The sequence below is a fragment of the Rhipicephalus microplus genome, chromosome 2 (assembly GCF_043290135.1).
Source record: "Rhipicephalus microplus isolate Deutch F79 chromosome 2, USDA_Rmic, whole genome shotgun sequence".
NCBI classification, from domain to species: Eukaryota; Metazoa; Arthropoda; class Arachnida; order Ixodida; family Ixodidae; genus Rhipicephalus; species Rhipicephalus microplus.
The window spans coordinates 287,470,262-287,494,778 of NC_134701.1; the positions used below are offsets into that span (position 1 = coordinate 287,470,262).

The 24,517-nt window shown below is 40.6% G+C and overlaps 1 protein-coding gene across 1 annotated transcript in view; it reads left to right on the plus strand.

The window, feature by feature from the left end:
* Nucleotides 1–20,568, plus strand: part of LOC119177604 (uncharacterized) — a 41,745-nt gene extending 21,177 nt beyond the window's left edge. The window contains exons 11-21 of the mRNA XM_037428903.2: nt 3,928–4,147; nt 7,458–7,568; nt 8,602–8,646; nt 10,479–10,781; nt 13,276–13,398; nt 16,681–16,798; nt 17,760–17,910; nt 19,120–19,182; nt 19,248–19,320; nt 19,435–19,488; nt 20,174–20,568. Of these exons, the coding sequence (XP_037284800.2) occupies nt 3,928–4,147; nt 7,458–7,568; nt 8,602–8,646; nt 10,479–10,781; nt 13,276–13,398; nt 16,681–16,798; nt 17,760–17,910; nt 19,120–19,182; nt 19,248–19,320; nt 19,435–19,488; nt 20,174–20,341 (1,429 nt within the window). The 3' untranslated portion in view covers nt 20,342–20,568. The remainder of the gene's footprint in view (nt 1–3,927; nt 4,148–7,457; nt 7,569–8,601; nt 8,647–10,478; nt 10,782–13,275; nt 13,399–16,680; nt 16,799–17,759; nt 17,911–19,119; nt 19,183–19,247; nt 19,321–19,434; nt 19,489–20,173) is intronic.
* Nucleotides 20,569–24,517: the final 3,949 nt, after the last annotated feature.

The window sequence follows — 24,517 nt, forward strand, 5'->3', positions numbered from 1 at the left end:
CCAGGGGTTACTGCTGTGCCATTTGCGCCAGTGTGTGCCAAACTGGTTTGCCTGTGCCATTCTGTGTCTTATCGACCCTGTTGCGTCAAATTAGGTTAACAGAACCGTACTGTGCCACACGATCCAAATTTAGTCGCAAGGTGCGACAGCCATCAAGCCCCATGTCCGAAAACCTGGCTGCAACCTCATGTTTTTGGTTTCATCGAAGATGATATAGTTTCGGCATCGTCAAGGCTGTGATCGCTCGAGCAGCAGCTGTGGACTTTGATTTTGAGAGCATGGTCGCAATCGCTAGCGCGCTCACTAACTTGGCAGGCATCAGCGTGAATGGCTCCTGGAACCTTCTACAAACTGTGCTATTAATGGGAAGCGACTGCCTGGCGTGGCCATATTCTCTTACACCAACATTTTGTAGAGTTACGTGATGTTAAATCCAAAAAGGTTAGCTGCCCGCCGTCGTATAACATTAAAATTCGTTGCGGTCACATTTATTGCTTCGCTGTCGCGATGGAACTCATTTTTTAATATCGATAGGAGCATGCAGAAAAGAAAGAGAAAGTGCTCAAAAGAAGTGGGGGTAGTGTCCGGTTCCCAGAACAAATGAGGACAGGTGAACAAGACTGCTCACAGGGCGCGCGTGCCTACTCTCATTCATTTAGCCACTGTGCTCTCCATTATGAGGCGCTTATCGGCTCGGCAGTTGATGCGTGTTCAGGTTTAACAAATGGGTGGCTGTACATGTTTAAGAAAGTCACAGCTTAATTGCAAGAACGAAGCAATGAATGCGATAGCAATTAATTTAGGATCCGATCTCGTGTTACTTTAGAAAACACTGATGTAAGACAGCATGGTCGCTCTGGGTTGAGCAGCAGTTTTCGCAGTCTCTTCGTAATGAGAGCGTAGCACGTTGAAGTTATCTGTACATGCTGCTTTTAACCAAAGGTAACATATGCAATAACTCTAGGAGAAGTGTATGTACGCCGCCCTCTCAAGGCTGCCGAGCTAGCGCGCATGGCAGGGATCGCGATTACGCCATTAGAAGCTAAGTTCATAGTTGCTTCTCAAGCAACAGTCTCTTCCGCCACTCCTCCCCCCCCCTTAATGCTCACATCCTTTCATCTCGTTCAAGCAGGTGGTGCGTTTCCTGTTTGCTTCGATGGCAGGGCTCCCGAGTAGGGTGATGTTATCGCATGCGCTCTCCGAGTTACAGAGAAGCGCCGGCTCGTTTGATCTCTGCATCAGCCATGTACGTCACTCCCGTTCGGGCGTTTTCATTCATGGGTAGACTATGTGGTGCGCAGAAGTATGTTATCAATATGAACTTTATATGGGACATGACGGTGACACCGAACACCCGTTGAGAGTGACTGCTATTGTTATTAGGATTGCACAATTGTTTGTAAAATGCAGCATTGTACAAATGTGGCTCTACAAGTGCTGCCTAATGGGGCTACATCTGCTCTTAATGTCCTCGATCTCTGCCTTCTCCAAACTTGCTTAGAAAGGCCTTTCAGGCAGCTCTAAGCCTGCTCTAAAATGTCTTTTGGTTGCTCCAAGCCTGCTACAAAAGGTACTTTTGCCTGCTCTCAGGACTGCTTCCAAACCCATGTAGCCTGTTCCTCCCTTGGCTGTAACCGAAAACGAGTCATTCCTGAGGCATTAAATCTGTCATTGTCAAACAATAGGATGTATGCCTTGAGAGGGTAAAAAAAGAGCCATTGCAGACTGTGCAGAAATCTTAATCTAGAAGCAGTTTTTCAGTATGTGCACAAGACTAAGGAACTTTGTTTGCAAATGCTTTTTTTTTTGGCGAGAACACACAAAGAGGAATGTCCATTCTGTGTAACCATTTCGCGGAGGGGGGCTGTTGGCAGCATATATTTGCCCCTTTTCTACAAGCGAAACATAAGGTTCTAAGTATTGAAGATATTTTTATGATTAGCAACCTAAGGTATATAATCGACATTTTGAGACACAACACCCATGTGAGCTTCTCTGACTTCTCTATAGACATTAAAGATCTGTTTTATTCTTTAAGTCATATGAAACTCTATGTGCATGGAGGCTGTTGGCAATCACGTCCATGTGAGCTTACAGAAAGAGGTTAATCGAACTGCTAACCAGTTTTTAGAACTTCTATATGTTTTATTTCTCTTCCACGTTCGATGCTTGGGAGGCCTCAACGTTTTTACAGAAAGAAGGCGTTTGTGCTGGTTCTCTTCTTGTCCCCTCTTTAAAGGGACCTCTTTCCCACACATTATGATAGGGTTCTGTGCACTTGCTTGGAAACAACGATTGCTAAAGTATTCAGCCATGTAAGTGATTATTTGTACACTGTGACAGTGACTGCAAGGTGGTTGCTATGTCGACCGTTTGCTCAGTTTTTCACCTGTGCCCTAATGATTAACCATAATATGTGAAGAGTGGAAAGATGCCAATTTGCAGATACCCAGACACGAAGTGTTTGTGGTGTCATATCTTCATAACAAATGCCATGATCTTAATAAGATCGCTATGAAAGTTATAGTGGATGTCATATTTTCTGCACCATTAAAGCTTTCTGAGTTGTGCTCACATGTAAACAATCCCACGTAGAGGCATATTTACTGATAACTGCATCAAAAAACATGGTAAACAGTTTGTACCATCCGAGGAACGTGTTGTCTGCTGTATCATATTGTCATGTGAAAGAGAGCCCTTCGGACAAACAGGCAGGTGCCTAATTAGGAGTTACAAGAATATCATAACAATGTAAGTAAACAGGCAATGAGTGGTCATCTTGTTGCACATGCGTGTGCCGTGGTTGTAAGCCTATATTTAGTAGAACTAAAGTGATCACAAGATATTCAGGTCAGATGACTGAAGAAATTGTTGAGACGTTTGAAATTAACGACAACAAAAGTTGTGTGAGCTGCCCATCTGTTTTGTTGTCGCAAAAATAGATAGTGTTCTTTTCACGGTAGCAGTGGCACTGTTGCTTAAAGTTATAACATGATGCAATAATGATTTTGGCATTCCTTTGTTCGTTTTTGTGCATTGGAATTTATGCTGTAACCATATGCAATAGACATCAGTGCAGTGTGTCCTCATGTCTTCTTATGAGTCTTTGTATTTATTTGTGCTAAAACATAAGAAATACAATACCGACCAGCCCACCATACCCCATTTGGCCTACAAAATTAAAAAAAAAATCATAAGAAGCAAACATAAAAGACTTTAAAGGTGTACTGACACAAAAGTTTGCGGCCAAAATAGCCTGCGGGATCAATTCATATGAACATGCGTATATCATCTCCAAAATATCAACATTGAATACGGTGTGGAAGGTATTTTACAGCAATTTTGAAGTTTGAATTTCCAAGGCATTGACACCATTTAAAGGGACCCCTTGGGGACCCCCTTGCTTCCCTCACGTCAACAAGCTGCAGTCAGTAAAACAAGTTATGATGCCGTCATAGCCACCATTTTTCTTTTGCCATGTTTGTTTCTGCAGTCTATACTTCTCGACTGCTGGTCACGAGTGTGTGGCTGTGGCGCACATGTTGAAAGTTTTGTGTTTGGTGACACTGCAGTCCCATTTTCCCATTCTAAAAGAATCCATGATGTGGACCGTGCAGAAGTGTGTCACAGGTCAGTGTGCTGACATGGTTGAGAGCTGCACACGCTAGGTGGTGATAGTTGCACCCGGCGGCTTGTCGTTTTTGAAGCTCTCTGAAACAGAAACTGTTTGATAGTGAGGGACTTCCAATTGATTATCTGTCACATGCTTCAACAAACGATGTGCTGTATTATGATTAGCAGGCACCCAGCAATGCACTGCAGCAAAATAATGCGAAGCCAAAGGTGTCGGTACCCCTTTAACAATAAGGAAGGCAGTGTGAGAACATGCTGCGCATTTGATTGAGTGTTTGTCCCCTTCTCGTGCAGCCTACTTGACCGGACTCATCTGAGGCGCTACCTAGAGCACTCGGATCGAGAAGTGCTGCGTCCTGGCTTTGTGCGCCTAAACCTGGCTTTCTACATGCCTGAGGTCCTGGTGGACTTTGTTCTTGAGGCAGTGCGCCAAGTGGCTTTCAATGGTTGGAAGCTTCTCCCACAATACAACTTCAACCCTGAGACTGGCGAGTGGAAACACTCCATGCACCAGGTCAGGCATTTTGGGGGAGTGGAGTAGGTTTGTAATGTTCGGGGCTCTGAGGTGGCATTGCAAAGGCACATGACAAAACAAGAGCAGTGGATGAGACATGTGCTCTACACATTTGTTTAATTGTCTTGTTGCTCCTTTTTTATTGTATTGTGCCCTTCAAGTTCTTTTGCATAAATTCTTCCTTTCTAATTTATGCTTGTGTGTCCTTTGTGTATCCTTCAAACTAACGTATAGTATCTGGGGCTTGTTTTGAAACAGCTATTGTTATTGATTTTAGTTATGTAAAGATTCCTGCTTTCTTTATATACTTTGTGTGAGGTTTTATTGTGATAGCAATCTCATTACTAACAGTTTTGAGATGTTTCAGCTGTCATTATTACCATCATGTTTTTATTAAGTTCACCTTGATAATATTCCCTGCAAGCTGTAGCAGCGAATGCGGCTGAGACAGATATGAAACGAGCTGACGCATCTCCCTCGCTTGGAGGGTGTCTGCAATAAAATCAACCCGCATGCGCGGCCTGCTGTGAATTGCTACTGAGGCACAGAGAAACGCCTTGCTTGTCTTAAAGGGGTACTGACACGAAATTTTTCACTTGTGTATTTCTTTGCATCAAATGATAGCCCAAGCCCCCGAGAGCATAGGAAGCATAGTGGTTGGCGTGAGTGTGCCCCGAAAAATTAACTACAGCATGCTTTTAAAAGCTAATTTTGGTTCCTACTGTACCCTGACATCAGGACTTGGTGATGCTGTTGAGGAGCAGCGCCACCATGCAGCAGTATGTGCATGCACAAGTTTTCGTGACGTATCCTCGTCCGTGCGTTGCTTCTTCGGTCGTCTACTTTGTCTGCTGTGCACCGCACGTGTAGCAACTGTCGTGATGGTACCATCATTCTTTAGGCACAGGTTCTTCGTCGACAGTTTGGAGTCGGTGAGCAACTGCATGTTGCGGGTGCACATCTCTGGTGTTAGGTGCAGCAGAGTAAACTCCGCTTGATTGGCGTCCAGTTTGCACCTTGGCCCCCGCTTGTCTCAGCGCCGAATCGGACTAAAATCAGTGGAACTTGCACCCATTGTCCTTCGTTTCACTAGTGCAAGGCCAAATATTGGTGCCATGACAAAAAATTCGCAATCAAACCAGTCATTTGCCCTCTAATAAGCATATATCTTGTATTTGCGTGTACATACCCTATTTTAAACTGCACTAGCTCGCTTTAGAGGTATGCTGAATGACAGTATGGGCTTTTAAATTGTACGTATACTTTTTTACGTATGCTTATTACGTATACTTCTCTACGTGTTACCGAATACCAGTTTGCATTCACAGGCTTACCGAGACGCCTGTTTTTGAACGTTTTAACTCCCATACGTAAAAGTTTACGTACGTGCATAAACGTATGGCTTTACGTTTTTGCAAACCATAAATGGTGATGCTAACTACATTTAAATTATCTTCAGATAGAATTGGATTAGCGCTCCGGCAAAATTACGAGATGTTTCTTTAAGGAGGTTTAAAATAACGTTCGCAGATGTTGCTTTAGTTGCGGGCCCCATATGAGCTTTAGAATAGCGTTTACTCCCCCTAGGGAAAAGTTTAACAACTTTAACCCCTCCCCCGCGAAACCCAATGCACGGAAGCTACACACAGCACTTTGCGGGCCTCGCGGGCTGCACGCTATTTTGGAATTTCTGCAAGCTCAAATGGCGGCTCGCGTTTCGAGGCATGCCCAGTCGCAGCGACCGCACCGCAAGGGCTTGCTAAGCGCTATTCTAAGCGTCCCTGTTTTCGTGTACAGCATCCTCGTATGCGTAAAAGAATGAAGAAACACAAGGTTACTGTCACGATGGTGTCAACATCTTGTGACACTTTGTGCAACCACAGTCATGAACACGTTTGCTTTAGCATAATTTTTTTACTTGAAAATAATTAAAAAGGTAACTCATCCCTAATAACACCGCTGCACGGTTTTTACATCAGACGTACGATGCACGATGTTTCAGCAATAACAATTCTGTGCTTATACGTTTCGTTTTGGCCCCACTAGACGACACCATCTATCCAGTTTTCGGGGGCTCACACGTTCGTGATTTTGATGTTCTAGGCCATTCTAGCTTTAGTAATCTGGAAGAAGCAATGTAATTGCTGTTGGCATTCGCACTTCAGCTTATTTTGACTCGATGGCTGGAATCTCTGCAGTGGGGATATCGTGAGTTCGTACGAACGAAAGTGAATTTGCGAGATAGGGCCGCAAACGTAAAGCTTATCTGGTGGATAGCTTACGTTGCGTAAATGTGCACATTCTGTGAAGACCCGCATATGTGCAAATTCTATTCAGTATCTGATACACGGTAACATAAAGAAGTATATGTTCAAGCTAAAAGCTCCTAATTACCGCATAACGCGACCAGGTGATTGAGACGGCTACGCGCAAGCTGCTATTTTTTGTGTTTTAGTGCTTGACGTCATCAAAACTTTCCAGACTGCTGCGTGAAGTCACCAAGATAAATACTATAGCCTGACAGCTAGTTAGTGTCGATTTCGGTAGGTGTTCTGCGAGAAATTTGACTGTAATATCAAAATAAAATATCTTATCAGCATTTGCTGAGCATCACGCTTGCTCAGAGTTGTCTCTATATATACAGGAGACTAGTGTGCTAGTGTAATCTCGTCTCCGAAAAAAGGTGTCAGTAACCCTTTAAAGGAGCATAGAGGAATGTGGGAAGGAGAAGATTATTGCTCAAGCAGCTGCTGTGGACTTTGATTGTAAGGCTGCAATCGTGATAACTGGCATGCATGTTACCTTGGCAGGTATCAGCAGAAGGCTTGTACACCCTTCTACCTGCTCCGCTCTCAACACAAGAAGACTGTGCAAAAAGTGCTTTCTTCCTTAAATGGCCATACTCTCTTAACCCAGCATTTTGTACAGTAGCACAAGATCGGATATAAAGGGGCTTGCTGTCATTCTTACTTCATATAACATTGGAGTTGCTATCAGGCTCATTACTTTGCCCTTGCGGTGAAACTGATTTTTTGTTGATTAGTATTCCCTCACCAGGATAAGTTAAAAGGATGGCACAGCCTTTCTCTTTGTCTCTTCATCACGCACTTTCCTTTTTGAAAGCTCCAAGCCTTTTTAAAGCTCAAAATGGATCTTGACTGCTTAAAGCTTCTTGGATGTGTGTATAGTGCCTTTTCTGACCATGCCTGTTTGATGTTTTTGTGGTAGACTGTCCTATGAATTGTGGTGGCTTTGTGACTTTTGTCTTAATATGTGTATACTCTTGATGGTCATGGCTTGATATTTACAGGTGTTCAAGGACAGGAGATGGCTTGGCTCAGTTTCCTATAAGGAAGGGAAGTTCGTGTACAGAGTTCTTGAAAGGGAGAATGAGAGACCTAGCCCTGCTGGTTCATGGCAGGCAAGCAATATGTTTCACAACTCACACAACTTCACACATGATCAAAGAGAATTAATTTTGATGAGTTCTGAGATACATGCCCTCGTTAATGCTCTCACCTTTGAGTGCCTAGTCGGCATGATAATTTAATGCATAAAGAGTTCTCTTTAATGATGTTATCTGTTTATAGTTCTCATTCTCTTAAAATAATTTATACAATTTCAGTGTCATGAAATTAACAAAACTGAAAACTGCACATAAATATTGTATTTAGTAAAATATACTTTTTTTTGTAGTTCTATGGCTTCACGAAATAGCATACATTGAAAGTTGTGTTGTACTTGAAGTGATTGCTTTTTAATTGTTAATATTATTTGGGATTGTGCAAATATTCAAATATTTGAAAGAATATTACAGTATTCATATTTGCTTCAATCCAAACTAAATTTTTTGATAATTTCAAAGTGTTCAAAATGAACGAATAAATGTTGACAAATCCGCATGCAGCATTGTGTAAATGTGGTTTCACTACAATTAAAGGGTGCGAAGTTGTGAAAACACCTATTGAAGGAGAATTCACACTTCTGCAAAGTTTCACATCAAGGTAAAATGAATGCATTATCCTCGCATCGAGTCATCAATTTTTTAGTTTAAGAACTTGTTATATTGGCTTATATGCTCTAAATGTATTAATTTTTAAAATGTAATGTATATCACAGGTTATCATTTGAATTCTACTGAGAGTCAAATCATGCTACTATTCAAAATTGTTCCTGCTTCGTTTGAACCAAAAAAAATGGCATTTTTTCAGGCCTTGTTTAAATTTGTTTTAAATATTGTGCAGGATTATGACAAATATTTTTTTTTATGATATGTGATATATACTATTCGAACTCGATTCGAAATTTCTTTACCGAAATCACTATTCGGTTTGAATTTGCTTTGAACCTAAAATCCACTGTTCGCACAAATCTATTGTTGTTATCATACACTGGATGACTTGGTTTGCTTGCAGTTGTTCTAAATCAAATCAAGATACCTTTTTTCCTTCCAGGATGTGCTGAATGATGCAAGCCTAATTTTTGAAGGCGCTACTAAAGTAAGACCAACTCAGCTAAGTAACTGCTAATTAACTGAGCTTTTACAGGTCTATGCTATACTCGTATGATTTTAAACCTTTCTTTTCAAAATGGTGCAAGTGCACGTACAATAAATGTTTCTTAGGATGACTGCCAGTCGGGCATGTCGGTATAAGCTCACGATGAAACAAGCGTCAAAACAAGTGCCAGCCAGGCATCCGTTCTTCTAACAAACTCTGAATTTGCTTTTTTGGACATAACATGACTCAGTGAATTTCTTTTCCTCAATTTTTTTGTTTTGGGGGGGGGGGGGAGTAAGAGGGCTTAGCACGTGTATTTTCCGGTTGTATGCTATCGATTATGGGAGGGGTTTTTGTTATTTCACATGGATGATAATTGGGGTGGTTTGTGGTGACACAAACCACCTCTATGTTATGCATATATGAGAGCGTTTATTTCAAAATGAAAATCTTCAGTTCATGCTAAGCACTCGCCTTGTGTCCTTTCCGAGTGTTACTACTTATTTGCACTTGTTTCATCATGAAATGTTTCTTAGCATTGCCTACGTTTTGAGGCACATTTAACTCGTGCTATGCTCCCAGAATATGGTGTCCAATAAAAAAAATAGGAATGTACCATAGAACTTCAGTAGTTTGTAGCGATGTTTGTGGTGCCAGGCAGTATTCTAAGATCACTTGATAACATAAATTGTGCATTCATTGCATGCAATCATGCATGTACGGTCTGATGTACACTCTGACCTCAATATAACGAACCTAAACATATTGAAATATTGGTTATAACGAAGTAAATGATAAATAGACGTGCAATAGATATATCATTAAGAATAAACCTTTATAACGAATTTTCAGAATGAACTTATTTTTGTGTGAGATTCAATATTGTTATAATGAGGTTTGAGTTAGTACTGCATATCTAGAGGCACGCCTATTTCACCTAAAATCTTTTTTTTTTTTTTTTTTTCAAGTTCTCACACACACCAATTTTTCGTCTTGCTAATGTTTTGGAGAAAGGTCACATTTTATTAACAATTGGCACCATTTCCTTGTCAAAAGAAAAAAAGCCTAGAACTTTATTTAATATCGCATATGGAAGAAATAGCTACTGTGGAGGCAATGTCAGCACACTTGTTTTGTCTCGTCTGGACATTTTTAAGAAGTTGTCATTCTTGAAGGACACATACAATCTGCCGTAGCAATCACCATGCATTAACCATCTTAGAACAGCTGTTTTCTACAGCTGTCAGCATAAAACAAATCACACTTATTGACAATTTAAAAGCACCGATATTTTCCATAAATGAAATTACCTCATTGCTTTTTTTTTTCTGAAAAGCTAGGTGAACGACACTACCACCTGTTACATTAAGTGATCAGGATCATAAAATCCAATTTTAGTGCGAAATGCGAGGAATTACATAAAAGCACCAAGCGCAGCTTTTTTTATTTTTTCACTAGACTAAGGGAACTATGCAGCAAGCCGTTGTGGGTTATGGTTGTGGGATCGAATCGCGGCCACAGTGCAGGCAAAATGCTGGATGCCTGGGTACTTAGGTTTAGATGCACGTTGAAGAACACCAGGTGGTTGAACTTTCTGAAGTCCTCTTCTACAGTGTCCCTCATAATCGTATGGTATTGAGGTGTAAAATGTTGAAAGCCCAACAATTATTGTGTATTATTAAGTGGCATATGCACGTCCGTGTATCGGTTCTTCTCTGTTCGGAGGATCTCAAATGGCAGAAATAGTTAAAAGTGTCATTTTTTGGTGGTTAAAAATGATTGCTGCCTGAAGAGGGTGTACAAGTTGTCTTTTTTCTCTCTCTTTTGAGCAGGCTGCACACAGAGCCCAGCTCGCTGACCAATCGTTGATGTTTGATGCGGAAGCTGCTGAGCTACGTTGGTTTCTCCTCCCAAGTGAAGCGAAGCAACTCCTTGAAGGGACACAAGTGACACTCAAGGATTCTCCCTTTGCACCACCCAAGTCGGGAATGCGCAAACACTTGGAAGTGAAGCAGCAGTGTGTGCCGTCTCGCCAAGTTTCCTCAAAGTCGGCTTGCGTACAAAATGAACCGCTCAGCTCCCGACAGTTTCGTTGGCATGCTCCTCCAAGGAACATATTCAAGCCGTTCTTGAAGGTAAGCTGGTCACACAGATTGTGCCTCTTGTGTTGTTCCTCCTATGTCTATCTTTATGGATCGGTCAAGTGAGAATGGACAGCTTAAATGCTTTTTCCCTGAATCGAGGCTGATAATGAGTGCTCTTTTGTGAAATAGCACAATTCTGGATCTGTGTACTAGAGTGCCTGGTACACAGCTATTGTTGGCACACTGCGGGTAATGTGAGTACTCCCACGGACATTTCCTGTTTTGAGAGCAGTAGGTGTAGAGTGAATAAATAGAAGGGCTGAAAAACTGCAGTTGAATTGAGCACACTCAGAATACAGATTGAAACGTTTCGTAATATAAAGAAGATGTATGAACTTGAACGTATGCTGCATGTTCATAGGGATGCTAAAGGGCAAATAAAATTTTATGCAAACTAGGTAACTACTGCATCATTTTGTGATGTTCCAGGGTTTCAGTTTTTTTTTACTGTAAAAATGCAAGAAATAGCTGGCAATTTGACTGGTACTTTTGTGAATTATTTTCTGATGGGCACTATACTTGGCAACAACTTATTTTGCAAGTGGAGTGGAGGCAGGGCATCTACACATTTGTGTTACTGTTCAGGTACTGTGGGCTCCCATTTAACGAAACCTTAGTGGACGAGGAAAATATGTTCCATTTAGAAGGAGTTTCATTTACTGTGAGATTGACGGGGTTGAAGCATTCAGGTATGAAACCAATGTTGTCAGAAGCACTTCTTCCATTTAAGCAGATGTTAAATTTCATAGATTTTTATTTACCGAGCAGCCTGCAGCCGATTTCAATTCTAGTTTTGGTTCTGTTTGCTTGCAGCATCTGTCAATAATTCAGGCTGACGGCATCTTGCCCAAGCCTCCACGTTGCAGATAACTCGCTTTGTCTGTATCTGTATTGCACTGCCACTTCCTGTCACTTCTGGCCACTTTCCGTCACACTCTGAGTGTATATTTGTCGTAGAATGAAACGCTGAGTTTGCGGCTGAAAATGCTTCAGCTGGCATCAAGAATACATACCATAATTACTATGAGTGCAAGTGCTGAAAAATGTGGTGCTGTACAAAAAATGAAATGAGAAAAAAACATTTTAAGTAGTGCATGACATGACAAGAATTTTATTTGAGTCCTGAGGTACTGATACTTAAGAGATCCAACCGCCTCCCCAATCAAATTGGTGGCTTCGCCCACTATGAGACCGGAAGCCAGAGTTTTATTGCAATGTCTTGGGCCCTCTGGATGGCATGGAGTTGAGTGTGAAGGCTGCTGCTCCTCAGGGATTCATCCCGTTGCACAATAATCTGTTTTCCAAGAGCTTTCCATACTTGTTTTATTCTTGTTATAATTATTGCTATAATTATTCTAGCTTGGCAACTCCGAAAATTGGTAAATAAAAATAGGTACTGTTTCATGGCACATGCAGAGACACGTATTTCAGTTCTGCAGCTTCTACAAAACTGCCAAGCAAAGCTTTTGCCAAGTATGATTGAGTGCACATGATCAAGTGATCCTGTCAGATATCTACACACAATTTTCCTGTTACACTTTCGCAAACATTTGAACGAAAAATACTCCAATGCCACGCTTGTGTGTCTAATGGTTCAGAAATTGGCACTCTTTAAGCAGTGCTGGTTTAGCTTGTTTTGATAAATCTCGGGACAAGTTGGGATGCCACTTTTGTGCACTAGCTTTTCATGCTCGTTTATTTTTACCTAGTGCTTTCATTAGTATTATATGGTGAGGAAGATTTTTTCAGGGTGGGAGGATGATCACATCAGATAACAGGAATCAGTCTAGTTGCTAGGAACAGTTCTGTGTCTGTAAAGTTCAATTGTGTTCTAGTGAATTGCATCATATTTGAAGCTGTACAGTTGCTCATATGTATTCAGATAACTTTGGTACTGTGCATATTAATGCTGATACCTTTGCACAATATGTGCAGTGGTGCCAATAGTGGCTCACGTGGTCACAACCCTTAATTATGGAATATCCTGAATTGGCGAATTGGCCCACTTTACTGCTTGTGTTCGGTATTGGTCCAGTTCGCTAGCTAAGACACCTAAGGTGATTGGCCAAGTACGCCTACTCGATAAAAGAATACTTACTCTGCTTGGAATTGAACTCACGCTGTTACGCTATCCTGCAACATTCTTGTTCGGCAGTCTGTGCAAGGTTTTTGTGCTGTGCCACTTCTGAGAGTTGTGGTGCCTGTGCGTGTATTTTGCCGGACACAAAGGGGTACTGTAGCAGATAAAGAAAACATTGTGTGCATCGCAAAGAATCTAGTTCCATGGTTTGATGAGCAAGGCAGATGTCGGCGTGAGTTTGTTATGGCTATGACAAATTCAGAAATGTAGAAATATTTAAAGTGGACAGCTTCTAACTTTCACTTTCTTCAAAAGTGAGCTTGAATGAACTTGTCATATCTGCTGTGAAAATTGCAGCTTTTCTTAGAACACTCCCGAGTGAATTGTTTATTTTTCTGCTTCCAGGCAGTCAACGAGTTCAACATGATAGCTGATGGGGACAGAGTCCTTGTCTGTTTGTCAGGTGGAAAGGACTCTCTTTCTCTACTTCACACTTTGCACCAGTATCAGTTCTACCTCAGGAAAAAGGTAGCAGCTAACTTTCTTGTGAATTTTATACTATACTGTTTTCACTCATGTCCAGGCTTGTGCAAATATTTCAACACTTCAAGTATTCAAGTGAATATTACAATATACGAATTTGCTTTGACTTGAATTTAAATTGTTAAAAATTCTGAAGTATTTGCAATGAACAAATACTCTCCGATATTACACTCTCTTTCATACATCAGGTGCAATGCTGCGGAAGCTATGCAAGAAGTTCGGTCAGCAAAATGTGTAACTCCGCACATCTCGCGCTTGGATTTCATCGTGAACGTGGCCTCTGTAATGGGTTCCAGCTGCACACTGCCAGAACTGATTGCAGAAGCCATGATATGAAATCACACAGACGCTCAGTGGTCCTGAATAAACCATTGACAACTGCATAAATAAGGGGGTTTGTTTATTTCTCAGGCACAAAGGATCTGCATTTATTACTCATTGTAAAAACTAAAAGGACAAACCCCATTACGAGTGACAAACCACACTACGAACACATCTACTGCAAAAAGTCTCGCTAGCTTCAGTGCATTGCACCATGCGTTGCACTTATGAAACAAAGTATACAGTGAAATCTCAGTATAATGAACTTCAGGTGACTGCAGAAATTTGTTCGTTATTTTGAAAGGTCATTATAGTGAAAGCTCGAAACTTAACCATACTTATTTTAACCGACCAAAACGACTTACTTTTACAATGGTGGGTCCTTGAACTCGTTTTTCATGATAAAAAAAAAACAAATGCACAAGTAAACACCAAAAAATGCACGTTTCCTTTAGATAAGTCTGTGATATTTTTTTTTTTTACGCGAGAACCACTAACTTTGCAGTGCGAAGGCCTCCAGCTCATCCACATTCCAGTGGTGCAATTTGGTTCTTTGGTCACAACAGTGTGCTTTTTTGCCTTATATCCATTGTCTCACTTAGCGAAAACTGCTTCCGCTTCTTGTTCGCAAGCAGAGATGAACTCATTTGTGGTAAGACCACAGCGCGAACGCCGATTCGCTTTGCAGACACGATAAGTAATCACCGAAAAGAGATGAACACGACTGAAAAAAAAAAAAAAAGCCTCTAAAGAAAAACTAGAACCGTCACGGCTGTCATCGCCTCTTTCGAAGAAAAAAAAAGTGCTAAAAAAGAAAATTCCTCACGTTTCGTTTTCTGCTCTCTCGCTGTCTCAGGTATTCCGCACCCATGCTTCTTCCTGCTCTGCAACTCCCACTCTGCCTCGCTGACCTTACCCTCCCGTGTTGCCTTCACCTCTGCGGTTTGTAAACCTGCAGCGTGGGCGTTTAAAAAAAAAAAGAAAAGAAAGTAGTCCTTTCGTTTTTTTTTTCTCTCCACACCGTCTCCTGTCTTCCGAGAAGCAAGGCGTCCGTTCGCTTTGTCGTCTGCTTGCCTACCGCTCCGGTGGTTGCAACGGATTTCAGAACAAAAGTTCGTAGTACTGAGACGTTGTTAATATAATGTGGAACTAAATTAACGCTCGTTATTCTGAAAAGTTCGGTATTCTGAAGTTCGTAGTAGTGAAATAATTTTACATTGAAACTATTAGCAGTCGGTGGGGGATTTCATAAAAGTTCGTTAATCTGAAAAGTTCGTTAATGTGGGGTTTGTTCTCCCGAGATTTCACTGTAATAGGCATGTAATTGCCCTGCAAAGGTGGTTTCATTGCTGTGGAGGGGTGCTATACTGAACCGTAAACACACGTATCCAGTGTAAATATGCACTGCTGCAAAGCCCCTTTTCAGGTTTCGTGACCATATTAACCTGACATATATTGATCATTTTTTAACTATGAAAGCTTGTTATAATAGCTTACACGGTTTGAGTATAGTATATTTTAAAATGTAGCATAATTTGCCTGTTATTACTCACATTCTACTGAAAGTCAAATCCTGCTATTATTCAAAGTTGCTTGTATTTATTCTTGAATAAAAAATGATGGCACTTGTTCATGCCTTGTCTTGATTAGAAAAAGAAAATATTGTGCAGGTGAGTTGGGTCATGACAACTATGCCTATTTTTCTCTATATCCTGCTATATATACAATTCAAATTTGGTTCAAAGTTATTTGACCAAATCACAATTCACTGTAAGTTTGCTTTGAACCTAAAATTCAATATATTGAACAAGCTTGTTAATAGTCACCAAGTGATTCTTCTATTTTCATTGAAACATCATTGCTGAACCTCAATAAACCAACATGGTTTATTGGATTTAATGAAGTAAACTGAGACTTGTTTGGTAATGCTTTATTCTCGTAACTGGAAGTCGCCTAAACAGAACTGCATTCTAAATTCACTGCAGTTCACCACTTGTGTACTATTACTAAAGGGGCCATGACACCCAATTTTCATTCATAATCTATTTTTGCATATTCACAAACAAGCTGGCTCATTGCAGGGCATTTGGTCGATCACTTGACGTATAATTGCATATTTTATACATCGCTGGCGTGAGAGTTGGGCAACTCTGGAACACTTTCAAGCCGTGAGCACATGCTGCTGTGCAAGTGTCTTCACTTCAGTGAATGATCTTGTTCTTTGGTGAGCGTCATGTGCAGTTGAGTTATTTAAGTTTTCTACAGATTAGCATTGAAACTGAATGCTTTAAAGCAGCTGCAGCTTTCGCAGATGGCAATTATGTTCCATCCAGTACATACGGTCACACATTCCATGGTAAAACAGCGGTCGTCAACGGTAGGCGGGGTTTGTAGCCGGCTACTCCCATGGCTTATTTTGCGCTGTAATACTCCTTTACAGCCCACATTTCGTATATGTAAAGTGCAATAGACACTCTACTTATCTGTTTTGCTGAAAACTGGAAATTGTTCGGTGAAATTGTGATGGACCTCGTAGCAGTCTATTGCTTTGGGATCCTTATCTGTATATATATCAGTATTTGAATCTGATTCATTGCGAGTAAAGTATTATAAACAATCATTGAACTGCCTTGATTTTGGTTGGTTTCTTAATTGCCTCCAGCAATGCTGCACATCTTCACTAAACTGAACCTCTGTAAACAGTAACGCATTTTCTCACTCCCTTCATATTCCATTTTACGAAATTGATGTTCACTTCATGTTGCCCTTCATTAAAATGAGGCTCAATTGTTGCTTCATGTAATAAATCAAACGATTGCTTACTGTCTACGAGGCCCATGTTTTTTCCTAAATTACCACCTGAAACTACAGCAGCTGGTAATTCAGGTAAGTTTTGGGGGATATGCACTAAATGCGGCTGCATGCCCTACATTCTCGCATCTCTAGGGAAAGAGTTTCGATCTGGGTGCAGTGACAGTCGATCCTGGAAGCTCACTGTATGATCCGAGCCCTTTGAAGAAATACCTGCAACTATTAGGAGTCCCATACTTCTATGAAGAGCAGTGTAAGCATAACAATGTTGCCATTTTTATTAGCATACATGACTGTATAATCTATATAAATTCGCATACCAGACAGTTTTTTCACCATGTTTGTAAGGTTGCTGTACCCTGCTTTGCAGTGTACAAGAGTGAGCCTTTTGTAACCACTTTTTCAATATGTGCGATTTAAACACCCATCTAATGTAGTAATGCATTAAGAAAATGAGTGTGAATTGAAGGACTCGTCTTACTTTGTTAGAGAGAATAATAATGAGAACTAATCGACAGTGACACCAAGAAAAGTGCAGGAGATGTTAGTAGTATAATTGTTATGTAAATGAGAAGAAAGGAAAATGGACAAAAACATAATTTGCTGCTGGCTGGGACAGAATCTGCGACCGTCAAATACCTAACATGCCCGATGCTTTACCAACTGAGCTACAGTGGCCATCATTTCCCATCCACTTTATGAAGTATATATATATATATATATATATATATATATATATATATATATATATATATATATATATATATATATGTGTGTGTGTGTGTGTGTGTGTGTGTGTGTGTGTGTGTGTGCGCGTGTGCGTGTGTGTGTGTGTGTGTGTGTGTGTGTGTGTGTGTGTGTGTGTGTGTGTGTGTGTGTGTGTGTGTGTGTGTGTGTGTGTGTGTGCATTTAAACCTGGGAGAGTGTCAGTAGCACCGCTAGTAGCCACGATGGCAAGTGCGGAACTGTTTTTCTGCCTGTTGGTGTCACATTGTACGTTATCTTGCTATGAGCTGGAAACTCACCGAAAATCTCTTGCATACTACCAGAAGGCATCAAGTCTGCCAGAACGAGACCCTCACTATGAATGAAGGAAAGTGAAAATTCAAGGGCTCTTTTTGCTTTGTTAGTAGCAGCATATTAACACTTCTTATATGAACCTTTTGTGTACAGAGGCTGAATCACCATGCTTCAAACTCTTGTTCTCCTCGCAGGCATTGTTGAGCAGGCCTCTGCCCTACCTGAATGCACCTCCATTTGCAGCTTCTGCAGCCGCATGAAGCGGGGTCGGATCTACGCTTGTGCTCGAAGAGAAGGCTACAATGTACTCGCACTTGGGCAGCATTTGGATGACCTTGCTGAAAGGTGAAGCTTAGGTCATGCTTTTCCTTTATCAATCTCTCGGATCATACTGCAGTTTCATGCACAAAATGCAAGGACTGCGAAGAAATTCCAAGTTGTGCACATAGATTTTCATTTTGGGGATGCCGAATCGTTGAATTTTATTGAGAGCAAACATATTCTCACAATGTCAGATCTTAGCAACATGTTCCTGAGGTTGTTGAGTCATTAATTGTGAAAGAATTACATCACTTTCAGAAATACATGGTAACTCTACCTACCTATTTTATGAGGCTCGTGCGAATATTCGAATGCTTTGAATATTCGAACAATTAATGCAGTATTCGAATTCGCTTCAAATCGAGTATAAAATGCTGAAAATTTCGAATTATTCGAAACAAACGAATAAATGCATATAAGTCCGCATGTGTTACCCTGTAAAGGTGGTTTCACTGCAGTGGAGGGGTGAAAAGCCGTGAAAACACGTATTCAAGAGAAACTCGCACTGCCGCGAAGCCGTACTTCAAGGTGAAATGAAAATATTTTTCTCACATCGATTCATTTTTTTAAGTTTGGAAGGTTGGTATACCTACTTATATGCTCTAAGTATAGCAAATTTGAAAAAGTAGCATATTTTATAGGCTAGCGCTTTCATTCTAGCAAAAGTAAAATCCTGCTACTATTCAATGTTGTTGCCACTTCCTTTGAAGCAAAAAAAGCCCTTGAACAGGCCTTATTTTAATTGTTAAAAAAATATTGTGCAGGTTAGTTTGGTCATGAAAAATGTGCCCCCTTTTTTTAATAATATGTGATATATATACCATCTGAATTCGATTCGAGATTATTCAACCAAAATCACTATTCGCTTTGAATTCGCTTTGAGCCTGAAATTCACTATTTGCACAAGCCTATATTCTATGCATCTTTCCTGTATACAAAAGCTATGCCACCATAAAATTAATGTCACTGGGTGTACGTTGACTGCGCTTACTACTACTGCCACTGCCAAGTTTGTGCTTCACCTTCTTTGTGGGAAAATTTTTCCCCGTAGTAAAATGTTTGGTCTTTAATATTTCTTATTTTACAGGCTGCATTCCTGAACCATTCTGTATTTGAATGCTTTGTTATTTTATATGGTAGAAAGCACCATACCTTTAGCAAGACTGGTTCATTTTGAGGCCCTTGTGTTTCACTGTGAAACATCTGCTTTTGTCCTTCTCTTTGATGTTGCAGCTTTCTCATGACTGTGTTTCACAATGGCCGTCTAAGAACAATGAAGGCCAACTACAAGGTTAGGTAAGTTCAGGTGGTGCATTTCCTTGCGTAATTTTACTGATTTTGTATCATGACATGTCTTCAAGAGAGGGGGACCTCCGAGTAACTCGGCCTTTTGTCTACGTGCGAGAAAAAAATCTCAGGAAATTTGCTGAAGAGGTGGGTACTTGCTTATGCTGTTTTAACACTTTCACGGTGCCTTTAAGGTGCACTTGAGGGCAGAGAAATGTTTTGTGTTCAATTTCATGGCATAAATTTATGCTTGCTTTACAGAAAAAACTTCCAGTCATAGCAGAAAACTGCCCAGCTTGCTTTGAAGCACCTAAGGTTTGTAGACATAATTAATTCTTTTTGTGTTTTCTGTCACTTCTTCATATATGCTTTGCACACACTCATGCAGACCAGTATTACATGTTTATAACTGCACTGATGACCACGCCATTTAATTTTATTGTTTATGAAAAAAAGCTATATTTGAGGTTTTGGATTTCAGCTCTTACTAGTTTGTGCTCCTCACCTTTTTTTTCCATTGTTGTTCAACTTTGCATTGCTATTCTCAGTGTAATTTTCTTCACCTAACTGCAATGTGTATATCTAGATGTGCCTGACAAAAAAAAAGAAGTAGAATTGTTCAATTAGCTCTCTTTTTCTTGGATACAACCTAGTGAATTCAACAGACTAGCCAAAGAAAAGACACAGGACATTATTTGAAATTTTCAGCTCTAATGTAGTAATGATGACATAAATAGAAAGGAATTGAAATGGACGAAAAACTGCCTATGCCATTGGCGGGGCCCACACCCAGAACCTTCGACTTTCACAAAGTTACGTGACTTTCTTAAGGGGATATTAGACGCATTCAGCCTTTTGTTGAGTTAAATTTATGAAATTTGATGCAACATAACCGATGAAGTTCCATAAATGTGCTTTTCTCAAAATGACCTAGTAGTGAAAGGGCATAATCTTGCCACTTGTGTAACTTCTTCTTTGTATTCTTCCCTTATTTGTTTAGGAACGGCACAGGGTGAAGCAGTTACTGGCTGCTCAGGAGATCTTGTTCCCAAAGCTGTATGCTAGTTTGAAATCTGCAATGCATCCATTGATGGCCATCAACCGTACTGGAATTGAAAGTGCCCTTCACCGGAATGGTTTCAGTCTCCATGATTCAGATTCTGAGTGACTGTGTAGCTTTGCTAAAACAGACTGCCAAGATGTGGATCCTTGATTTTATTTAGATTATTTATATAGATGTGCACCTAAGTACATAAAAGTGATATCGTGATACAAGTGAAAACATGTGGTTTATGTCAATAATTGGTGGAGTGCTGTGTTTGTTAGGTGCTGAAGAATTTATTGGGATGTATGTATATAGGGTAAATAAAGATAATATGAAAACTGTCTATGAAATTTTTCAATGGTCTCTTTAATTATTCTGGTCAATGCCTCCTTTATTTCTTTTAATGCCGGTGCAAATGCGGGCTCCTCAACAGCAGCCGTCAGTCCGCCTTAATTCAGGGAGTAATCCCGATGCAATGCCACATGTAGGGTAGGACTGCTCTCATAACATGTGCGTCCGAGCACTTTCCCACGGAGATGCAATAGATGCGTTTCCCTCTCCCATGTTAAATGCCCTGAGATTTGTTTTTTTGGGCTCCTTCTTTGTGGCTCAAAGCAATGTTGCCATCAGCTTACAGCACATGCAGCAGCATCGCACTGACATTTCCCAATTGGTTGCCCACACAGTGTCACAAACAGAGTTGCATTATCTCAAAACACCGTATCTCTTACTGAGCTGGCGTGACCGCCAACAATTTGAACATGAGGAATGCAAGATACCGCCTCACAGATCTAGAGACAGCTGCACGAAAAATCATGGCATATCCACAAAGTGAATGATAATGAGTGGGTGAAGCAGTGGAATCATTCAGTGTTACCGTAAATCGCTTGTGACATTCACCACTCATGCATGTAAATGAGTGACGAAGCAACGTACAGGTACATACAATGTTTATTGGTTATAAATGGTATGTTTCCCTCCAGACCACACATTCGCTTTCTGCCATCATGGCGCAGCACATGCAAGGTACCCGCTATACGCCATGACGATGACGCCGATGACGATGTTGATCACGCACAGCGACTGGCTTATGCAGTATATGACACCTCAATATGCTCTACGATGCATTTTGTATGACTACAAACACCACACCTCATCATTATCAACTTGAGGCTAGATCCGATACCACAATGTAGTAATAGCGAAGGCGAAAACAAAATTCACAACTAGACACGACGTACCAGTTATGGCTAATAAACACTGCATAATACTGTATACCACTTTGTCACTCATATATATGTGCGAGTGGTCAATTTCATGGGTGATTTATGGTAACACCAAATGGTCCCACTGCTTCACTTGTACTCTTCATCATTCACGTTGGGGATATGGTGTGATTTTTTTTTATGAAGGGCCCCTCACCAGGCCCCATTGCAAGTCTTGATTACACATTGAAAGTTGAAAGGTACCATCTGTAGGAAGAGTATACAGTAATTCCTAGGTTTAGTGATGTGATGAGGGGAGCACTCAAATTATTTCATTAATTCGGGAATATTGTAAAATTGAAAAAGTGACTTTTTGGTCCTTGAAAATCTAAAATTGTAAAGTAGAGATGCTTAAAAGCTACCACAGCATAGCTCCTACCAGCAACCCATGTGTGCACACCTGAAACATTCGTGAGGGTAGCCCGAATGTGGTCCTGACATAAGGGACACCATTTCCGGCCAATGCAGAGCAAGTGGAGGGTCACATGCAGTTAAGACTGGATACCGACATGCGACGTTTATAACAAATGTAGTGACTGTGTGAGCAGGGTGAAAGAGAAAGATGGGAGACTATGATCAGTGCGATCTGCTGTGTTGCCATAAAATGACAAAAGCAACCATTGTCACCTCTAGCACTATCCAGCACATGAGAACGTTACCAGCTGTTGTGTTTGTTGTTCCATGCATTGGTGCTGCGTTCAGCCTTAGCAAAGCAAAGCTACAGGGCCTTACCTATGGTACTTATATGTTCAAATGCGATATATGTAGAGTGCACTCTTGGAGAAAGACCTGTCTTGTTCAAAATTGGCAAGAAATCGCTGTATTTTCACTCCGTGTTTTCAGTTAAAAGCTTCATTAAATTTGGTTTGATGGCCAAATTAGTTTATTAATTAAGGTTGACTTAAGCACTTCATTCTATGAGTATTAGCTAGGGAAATGAAATTTTTTCATTAGATTGGGACTTATTTGGGTTTTGTTAGTTTAAGCATTAGCTGTAATTAGAAGACTATTCCAAATTGGTTTATTATTGGACAAGTTACATAAATTTGTAAATTGCACTAGGCACGTAACATCTATTTAAGAGTCAAGCTTTGCTTTCAAAGTGTACATACCCTTTGCTTCAACTGGCATCCGTCAGTGCTGCAATCTCTCAACTGCTTGAGATGAAGGATCATGTCACATTAACGTGGGTAACCTTGTTTCTACTTTTTTTCTTCTCTTTATTTTTCTTTGGAGTGCTATTTTATAGATTGTACATTGCATTAAGCAGAGCCGAATTTATGGACCATGGTAGGTAATGACTTGAGAAGTGGATGTGGCGCAGGCACTTTTTATCTCTCTCAAAGCACATCTTCCTCGAGAGCGCATGGCCTTGTGTTATAAATTCAGGCCATTCTTGCTCTGCAATATTTCACAGACACTATCACCACCAGCTGATTTAGATGCTGCACTTGTTCATCTTCAATGCTGAAACAATTTTTGCTGAACCTTACTGCAATGAGACACTCGTTAAGCATGCCGTAAGCATTTTTGCCTGATCTGAGGACAGCACCTGTACTACATTAATCGACGTAGGCAAATTTGAACAGGAGGTTGCAAAGCAATGACAGTGGTCTATGAAGCTGCACTATAGCCACTGTCTGCTTGTGCACCAGGTTTAGGTATGTGTATCTGAGGTGTATCGATCTGAGATCTGAGCCACAATCAATCATTACAATGTGATCATTAAGAAATAGGCCTTCAGCCCACACAAAGTAGTCCCGAATGTTGCTGTCTATCTATATAGTATAACAGTGGTGTTATTTCTACCAGAGAAAACTGATTAGTTTCTAGCCGACATTGTTATCTATGCCTACTTGCAAGTTCATGCGGATTATTCATGCCCGATGTTTAAGAAAAAAAACTGATGTAAGAGAAATTATTACTCGTGAGCAGTGTGTGGACAAAGTTTGATGCATTTCTTGTGTTTGTTTGTCACAATGAAAAAAGAAAGCTTAAGCTAATCCAAAAAATAGTGTGTTAATGGGGCAACATGTGGCAGTGGTGACTGAATTAGCCGTGGTGACAACCACTCCTGTAATCACTATTGGAGTCTCTATAGTGGCTACATTAAAACTAGACAAAAGACGGGTCACTTAGCTTTGTATTGAAAAAGTTTAGTTCGAAGTGCTACACTAATCCAAGTCATTGAATAATGGTTGTTTATGGATTTAGCTTTGGCCAAAAATCTGTCTAATGTTGGAACCAAAACGATAAGTGCATAGCATCATGGTGATTACAGAGCTATCATCATCATTACGGAATGATAAAAATAAATGCATGTATCTGTGTTAAACTTTGTGTATGTGCTGCAACATTGCTGGTCATCCATCTTGACTAGGTATAATGCATGGGCATCGACAAGGGGGTGCAAAGGGGGCACTTGCCCTCAAGCAAGCTATACCAGTGCTTTTCCCTCCCTCAGTGCAATGCAACGCTGGTTTGCACCCCCCACTCAAGAGCAAATCCTGCTGACAACCATGATGGAATGACCCTTGAAGTCAAGAGCAGTCTGGCTTTTCACCTTTGAAGACTTGAAGGACCCTCTTGAGCCAATAGCGTCACCATGTAATCATGACGTCATGGCTGACCGTCTTTGCACCGTGCTCACGAGGGGAATCACAAACTATGTCAAAGTATATCAAAGCATGTCAAAGTGCGTTAAAGCATGTCCTGTCTATATGTTTCTTTCGTTTGTGAGGTCATGATTTTAGGACGAAATTGACTATTGAATTAAGGCATGTCAAAAAGTGCATCACAAAGTGGCCATGACATAATGTAGATGCAGTGACACCACTGGCTGGAGGGGGTCTTCTGACGGAGAAAAGCCACACTGCTCTTGACTTGCAACTGAGTACAATAGAATGGGATGCTTGTACAGCGATATACACAAGTGAAGCCCTTATAACAACCCGCTAAAAAAAAGGTAATTGTATTTACCTAGTTTGGCAACTATGTCTTCATTTTTATGTTACTATCATGCAGGAAGGAAACT